Genomic DNA, 8,343 nt, shown 5'->3' with positions numbered 1-8,343 from the left:
GAAATCATGATGGAGTGCAGCTCTACTCTGAAACACGTGTCGACACAAAAGCAACTGGTTTGGTTATTTATCTATTTAGAAAGGGAAGAACCCCTGAAGAAGACTAAGCAGCAGTGTTTGGAGAAGTAGGAGACAGTCTAGGTAAGTGCAGTGCCTTAGACTCCAAGAGATGAGATTGTTTCAGGAAGCTAAGCCTGGTCAACTGTGTTGAAAACTGCTAAATTTTAGAATAGGATGAGGTTCGAGGAATACCCATTGGTTCTGGTGATACGGAGGCTGTTGGTAACCTCGATTAGTAGTTTTGGGTGGCATGGTTGGGAAGCCAGACTGGAGTAGATCAAGTAGGAAATCAGAGGTAACGTGTAGACATCTCTTTGAAGAAGCGTTGCTGTGAAGGGACCAGAGAATTAGACTGCAGATGGAAAAGGATGCTACAACAGTCTTTGTTTTGTTGTTGTTGTTTGTTTTTAATGTTAGGATGGGAATGTTCATACATTATTGAGAATAACCAAGAATTTGATGAAGGAGGGAATAACTGATGAAATGAAGTCCTTGAGAAGGCAAGAGAGAAAGGAATTTAAATCTCAAGTAGAGGAGTTGGCTTTTGATAGGAGAAAATGTATCACTTGTAACAGAAAGGAAGGCAAAATGGGCCCAGATGCCAAAAGATTTGTAGCTTTGATGGTGGGAATATACTGGCGTTGTATTAGCACAGATGGGGTGGTTGTTGGGGTGGTTTTGAAGGACTGAAGAAAAAGGGTAAGGCATAAACTAGTTATCATGGGAAAATGAATTTATTCTCAGGCTCTCGAGCCACCTGGTCTTATTTCTCCTTCTCTCTGCAAGTCACTTCATTCTTTTCTCTCAGAAAACAAGTTTTCTTTGCTCCCCATGCTCATGAAAGAAGACGGCCAGTCTATGCACAAGTTTCTTTGTTCCCTCAGTTCATGCCCTTAACAGAATAACATTTAATTTCCTAATTCCAAACTCCCAGGGGAGAAAATGATTGACCCAGCTTTAGTCAGTTGACCAACTCAGGTCCAATCAACTAAGTCAGAGGAGCAAGGTCATTTTGTATAAACATAGCTGTCAGGCCCACCCCCTCTGTGTATACTGGGGGAGGGTTAGTTCTCACAGAAGGGAGGCATGAGGTTGCCAGATATTCCAAAAGGCATCTACCAAAGTGACTCTTGTATCTGAGACAGTAAACTCTCTTTTCTACTTTAAAGAGTGCTTCCTCTCTGCCTTTTCTAATTTTTTTTTTTTTTTGCCCCTTCCTCCCTCACGAATGTATAAATTCTCCAAAATTTTGTCCTTGACCCTCTTTTTAAAACAATTTCTGTTATTTTCTCCCTTGCTAACTTCATTTGTGCCCATGGCTTCAACTACCATATATACATGGATAACCACAAAATCTGTATCTCTGCTCTTCTCAATTCCACTTTCATTGAAACCTTGCCCCTATTGAATAGCTTCTGGTTCTTTTATTTATAGCTGAACTCATTATCCTCTTCACAAACTTGCTCCTTCTCTTGGCTGCCCTGTTTCTGTTAAAACCACCACTATCCTCTTAGGCATCCAAGCTTGACGCTTCAGAGTTGTCTGACCTCCTCCTTTCAAGGTCCATATGGCCATTAGCTGAGAAGGAGCCTCACTTGCATCTTTTTCTCCTCTTCACGTCCTTTGTCATTCCCCTAACTCTCATTAACTTAGACTCAGTTGGACTATTCTCAAAGTCTCCTAAGTTATCTTCCAATCCATTTTGTAAATTCTTCTTGCCTTAATCTTCGTAAAGCACAGCTCCACTCATGTTCTCCCCACCTGCTGAAAAATCTTCAGTGGTTCTTCACTGTCTACTCAATTAAGTGCAACCCTTGGCTGGCAACCAAGGCCCTCCAAAACCTGTTACCAACAGACCAAGACTTCCCTTTCGTTAACCATCAGCAGAGGCAGGCTGTTCAGTCATCTCCTAGCATATGTCCTGTGCATTCTTAACTACATGACTTCATCACACTCTTTCTTCTAAAGTCTTTCCTCAAAATTCATCTTTCCCTCTCATCACTCTCATAATGCTTTATTTGCATCCCTTTTATGGAAGATGTAATTTTTAGACATTTTTAACTTTATTTGTAGGCATATATATTACCCTTAGTAGATTACAATTTACCAGAGTGTGAGAACAAGCATGGCCTAGAGAGTGTAGGGTCTGACACTTAGAAACCATTTAATAAATAAGTTGATAAGGCGTTACTAAGGCTTGATGATAGTACTGTTGTTACTAAGCCCTCATATAGGTTTATTAGATGCTACTGCCTTAATCTGGGGCTTTCCAATGAGGTGCTAAGTAGGACACTCTGAAAACTGTGTGTTCTAAAAATGTTTAATAAAAAGAAACTTCTCTAGTCAAGAAGCACTGATGAATTGATTGTAACCTTAACTGTCCCTCAACATACTTATGTGGTGAAAAGCAAAATTCAGGCACATAGGAGGAAATTAATCAATGGCACACTTTAATTATTTGAACTCTCATTTTTAAAAATAACACTATGATAATCAAGCATACTGCCTTCATAGGATGACTACTGCTTCCATGTATTGTTAATACTATGTTTGGAATAAAACAAATAGACTGTCACAGCATGGAATGAATTAGCATATTTATAGTTCTTTGGTACCAAGTCTTCAGCCTCTAAATGTGCTGACTTTATACAATATAGTCTTTTAGGTAAATGGTAAAAATCAATGCATGTACCAGCCTAGTGGATATGCCACCAGCATCATAGGTGACAAGTGGAATTGCTGTGGAGATGCAAGGCTGAAAAATCGGTGGTCCTTATCACCATTTTCTATCCTTGTAGGAATAACTGCATATTCACTCTTTTGATGACCATGCCACTTAAAAATAAGACACTTATTTCTATAACTTCTGTGAGCTTTCTTTTTAGAAACAAAACAAAAATGTCATCATTTACATATTATGTCCCTTGCTACTTAAATATTTATTTTTCAGTTCCTTTACACAGCCTCTTGAGAATAGCTGTTCATAACAGCAAGATAGAACCAACTACCAATCAGCAGATGTCACTCCCTAACTGATCCTCCTCAACTGTCACTCTCTATTTCAGTTGTCCTTTTTTTCTATAAAGTTCAACTGTCTTTTCTTCATTATCAATTCTGTTTTCCATTTTCAACCTCTGATGAGCCTCCAGGAGCCACTGGGGCTAATATTTTTCACTTTGCCTGTATAAGGACCATAATACAAGATAGTGCTTTCTTTTTGAATGTCAGCCTCAATGCACATATCTGTATAGTTTACAGTAGCCACATAGAACACTTTTCTACTCTGTGGCTTTGTCATTGCAGCAGAGATACACCTGTTACTATCATATATATATATATATATATATATATAAAATGAAAAGCGTAAGTTTTAGTTCATGGGACAAGTATGGGTTAAAATTTGCTACTCTCTCAACATCATTGAACGGATTTTTTTTTTTTTTTTTTTATTGTTTACGATGTACCAAGCAATGTTCTGGAGATGTAGCAGTTATAAAATAGATTTAAAAATCCTGCCTTCATGGCTCTTATATTCTAGATAGAACAGACATACAAAATGATGATTATAATATATGATTGGTTGGATGGCAATAAGTGCTCTGGAGAAAAATAAAGTGGGAGAGTAGGAATGCCTAACGGGGACTTAGAATTTTTAAAAGGGTGTTCAGAGATGCTGTTATCACCAAAGTGGTGACATTTGAGTGAAGACCTGATGGAAATGAGGGAACAAGCCACATGGATATCTGGCGCAAGAGCCTTTCAGGCAGAGGGAACAGCAGTGCAAAGGCGCACGTAGGCTGTCACAAGTTGTGGGGAGTTTTACTATTAGCATCTGCCAGGGACAAAAATGCAGGCAAGGATTTTTTGTTGTGTTGCTATTAAGAATCACCTACAAGAGAGTTTAATCAGCTTAAAATGAACATCAGTGCAGATCTGTTTAGTGTTCTCTCCCAGCCATGACCTCATTGCTAATAGTGGCAGACTGGGCTGCTTCTTAGATTTGGATGGGCCTTGGATGTACAGCCTGGCAAACCTGGATGGAAACAGAAGAGGAAGACTTTCATCTCTGGAAGCCAAGCCCCTTCCTTCAGTAGCTCTGTAGGCCTGATGGTTCTTCATCTGATTATCTCTCCACATGGGGCTACATATTAATCATTTAAAAACAAACAAACCCATTGCCGTCTAGTCAGTTCCAACTCATGGCAACCCCATGTGTGTCACAATAGAACTGTGTTCCATAGTGTTTTCAATGGCTGATTTTTCAGAAGTAGATTGCCAGGCATTTCTTCTGTGGCATCCCTGGGTGGACTCGAACTTCCCACCTTTCAGTTAATAGCTGAGTGCTTAACCATTTGCACCACCCAGGAACTCCATATTAATCATAAAACCCCATTAAAACCAAACTCATTGCCATCGAGTCAATTCTGACTCATAGCGACCCTATAGAACAGAGTAGAACTGCCTCATAGAGTTTCCAAGGAGCCTCTGGTGGATTCAAACTGCTGGGCTTCTGGTTAGCAGCCATAGCTCTTGACCACTATGCCACCAGGGCTTCCATATTAATCATAGGTAGCCAATAATTCTACATTTCAATTTACCCTAAAACATAGTCCATTACCATATTTGAACTAAGAAGTAGGTATGATAGAATTCTACATCAGATTAGCTGATGGTGGAGTCTTGTCCCACAGATAGCCAAGGCAAGGGGGCTACTGAGAACAAAGGCATTCCGCATGCCACCAAGTTTCTGCTTTCAGTTTTGTCTTCTTCTAGTAAGAACAACATAGTAAAGAGGTCATTACCAACATTAAGACTTATGTGGAATTTTCAGAGATTGCTACACTTATATTTAACAAAATAGGCAAAATCAGCAATGTGCCAATCTATCCTGTAAATAGCATAGTAGCATAAGAACGCTATTCCAGCCCAGAAGTCCACATATCCTCCTAAAGGATTTCCAATTTACTGAGGAGAACATTTTCCTAAAGCCTATGCATACTCTTGGAGCCCCATTCCCAACCCCAATAAGAATAAAATTTTATTAAGAACTCAAAAGAGAGGTGATTGAACTTCCAAACAGATCATGATGACATACCAGTAACTGAAAATAGTATTTTAGGATCATACTAATTCTTTGTGTAGTTCATTGAGATTTGCTTTAGATATCTGAGTTAAGTTGGCTGTGGTAGATTTGAACAAACACATAAAGCCTTAAAATGTGGTGAGGTATGTTGACTTGTTTTAGTTCCAAATTAAGTACTGATCATAGTTACTGTCACTTGGTATAAATTTAGAATTATTATAATCTAATGTGTTGAGGTTGTTCCATACTTATATTTAGGAGTGGCCAGAGATAACATTTCTATAATGAAACCATGCTGTAATCAAATCAACAACTTAGAAACTTACCAGCATTTTTTAAAGCTTTACATATTTTAATGTCAAAATTTTTTATTCTTACTCTTCTGAAGGAGTCACCAGAGAGAAGTCATTTGTCGTTGTTTCTACTCATGAAAGAATGCAATTTCCTAATTAATGAGGAATCATTAATTTTTACATGAAAAAACTAACACAAGTCAGATGAATTATACCAACCTTGAAGGAGTATTTACCCTATTTATAATTAAAATACATGTTATTTTGGAAAGCAAAACAACGGTGGACTGTTTTAACTGGTAAAATGTCTTTTGCACTAAAAGGGAATTTATCTCACGGGTGAGATTTGTAGTCTATTATAAATACCCTACTATCATGTACTCCACAACTTTAAGCTATGAGGCAGTAGAGCAGAGAGCTATTCACAGACTCTTGAGCCAGACTGCCTGTGTTAGATTCCTAGCTCCCCACTTACTAGCTGAGTGATCTTGAGCAAGATATTTACCCGCATTGTGCTTCAGCTGAGAACACAGTGGGGATGATGATAGTATCTAGCTTGTGGATTGTTGAGAGGACTAAATGAGTTAACGCATGGAACGTTCTTGGAACAGTGGCTGGGAGGTGGTGAATATTCAATAAACATTAGCTATTATTCTAGTGTGACAAAGTGAGGAGCTTTCACTAGTCTTAATGCGATGAAGTACTGGATGCAATTTTTGTATTCTTATTGGGTTTCATCAATTTTTGTTACTGAACTATGTATGCTTTCTGGTCTGAGAACACAAGGAAGCAGAGAAAGATGCCTCCTCTGAGTGAAACAGACCCCTGCAGTGCCTGAAATCAGAGGAAGCTTGTCAGTTTGGGCAGACATCAGAAGTAGACTAGTCTGGAATCCCACTTCCCTTTTTTACCTCATGGAAATTAATGGAAGATATCTGATGTAGACTGAAATTGTTCCTGTTTAAGATTTAAAACCATGATTTACGGTGAGGTAAACTTAAGTTGTTGATAGTCAAAGCTTTTGTACCTCTTCAGTTGCATTATAGAGTAAAAACAGAATTTATCCCAGTGGATTGTTAAATTAAGTCTGGTATTTATTCTTCCCAAGAGGCTGCTTCTGGAGAAAGTCAAGGATGTTTTCTCCACTAATATACAGTGGCCCTCTGTATCTGCAGTTTCCTTATCCACAGATTCAACCAACCGTGGATCAAAAATATTCGAGAAAGAGGAAAAAAAATAGAAGAAAGTTCCAAAAATCAAAACTTGAATTTGCCACTCACCCCGAGCGCTACACTGAATCCATGCAAACAAAGTGATGTGTAGGCACACCCTGATGTAGCCTTCCGCCATTTCACAGATCTTCAGTCTCTCTCCAGCACTCTTTGAGCATTGTTCGCCTCCCATCTTGTCATTATTCCCTAAACAATACAGTACTGTATAACAACTATTTACATAGCATTTACATTGTATTAGGTATCATAAGTAATCTAGAGGTGATTTAAAGTATATGGGAGGATGTGCGTAGGTTATATGCAAACACTATGCCATTTTATATACGGGACTTGAGCATCCTCGAATTTTGATATCTGTGGGGGTCCTGGAACAAATACTGAGGGACTATACCTAATTGGTGGTGAATGATGTAAAATTCCTTGTTGATCCATGTAATACTGTCCTGGAGCATAAGATTTCATTACCTCATTTCACTGCTAACTACAAATGTTAGGATGGGCTATGAAATGAAATGATGGTCCCTTTGTTCATCTTCCAGACATAGCTCTTGATCTTTGTTAATTATGTCAAGCACCTTAAGTTGTTTTGATCAGTCTACTAGCCACGAAAACTCAAGATTACTAAAATTAGGAAGGGATGGATCCTTCTGACTCTAAAACAACCCATCGGAACAGGTATACTCGCAAAATAAAGTTTGCCTTAACTGTCTTCTGCCTTAATTAGCAGACTGCCCAGGAAGGTGGAGCACTTACAACCTGCTTAGAGGAGCGTGCGAGTGTCTGTGGGTGTCAGGGCACGCGCAAGACACACATGGACCCTAGGGCTGCCCAGTCAAAGTCTCGCTCTCACCTCAAAGGCTGTCAACTCTCTCGCCCCTCCTGGCGCGGCCAGCCCACTCCTCACTCCTCCACTCCCTCACTCTCCGCCCCAAAGGTAGAATGCTCTACTTTCATTGGTGGAGGCTCCGCTCACTCCTACTCTAGAACCAATCACTCGAGTGCTGATGGTGAGCGGCGTAGCCAATGAGAAACCTCGTTGCGGCAGCTGCCCGGTCCCAAAGGCCGGGAGGCGGTGCCGGGGTGCGGGGTGCGGGTGGGGGGATTAGTTGCCAGTCAGAGTGAGGATCGTATAGAGGACGCGGCGGCTTTCGCGGTGGCGGGGCTTCGGCGGAGTGCCAAGCACCCCGAAGCCCTTCCCCTTTCTTCTGATCCCCAGAAGGAAGGGCCCGGCCCTCCCTCCAGCTGCCGGGTACTCCCGCGCGTGCCGCCCCGCGAGGGCTGAGTAGTCTGCGAGCAGCCCCTAGGGCTGCGTGATCCAGGCAGTTGCCCCGCTTCCCTGTCACCGCGATGCCCGGGGTGGCGGCGGCACCAGGCTCCTCGCGGCTCCAGCCGTGACCACCACAGCGAGACCGGCCGGGCGGTTGGGGCCGTTGGACGTTTGTTTTCGCAGCTTTCCCCTCCCCCCTCGCCAAGACGACGGGGGTGCGCGTTGGGAAGGGGGAGCCGAGAGACTCCTCCCCTTCTCCGATACCCCCGCCCCTCCCCCTTACACACTCGCACGCACTATCGCGCCGGCTTCCACACGCTCCGCGCCTTCGTGTCTGCTGGCGTCGTCCAGGGCCCGCGGAGCCACCATGTCCACTGCCTCCTCCTCCAGTTCCTCTCAGACCCCTCA

The 8,343-nt window shown here is 41.7% G+C and overlaps 1 protein-coding gene across 1 annotated transcript in view; it reads left to right on the top strand.

Moving 5' to 3' along the window:
* Positions 1 to 8,015: 8,015 nt before the first annotated feature.
* Positions 8,016 to 8,343, top strand: part of GLCCI1 (glucocorticoid induced 1) — a 113,310-nt gene continuing 112,982 nt past the window's right edge. Inside the window, exon 1 of the mRNA XM_012558299.1 lies at positions 8,016 to 8,059. Within this exon, the coding sequence (XP_012413753.1) occupies positions 8,016 to 8,059 (44 nt within the window). The remainder of the gene's footprint in view (positions 8,060 to 8,343) is intronic.

This window comes from Trichechus manatus, unplaced genomic scaffold, assembly GCF_000243295.1.
Source record: "Trichechus manatus latirostris isolate Lorelei unplaced genomic scaffold, TriManLat1.0 scaffold00156, whole genome shotgun sequence".
Lineage (NCBI taxonomy): Eukaryota > Metazoa > Chordata > Mammalia > Sirenia > Trichechidae > Trichechus > Trichechus manatus.
Note: the sequence above shows the minus strand (reverse complement) of the source record. Positions and strands in the feature narration are given on the sequence as shown.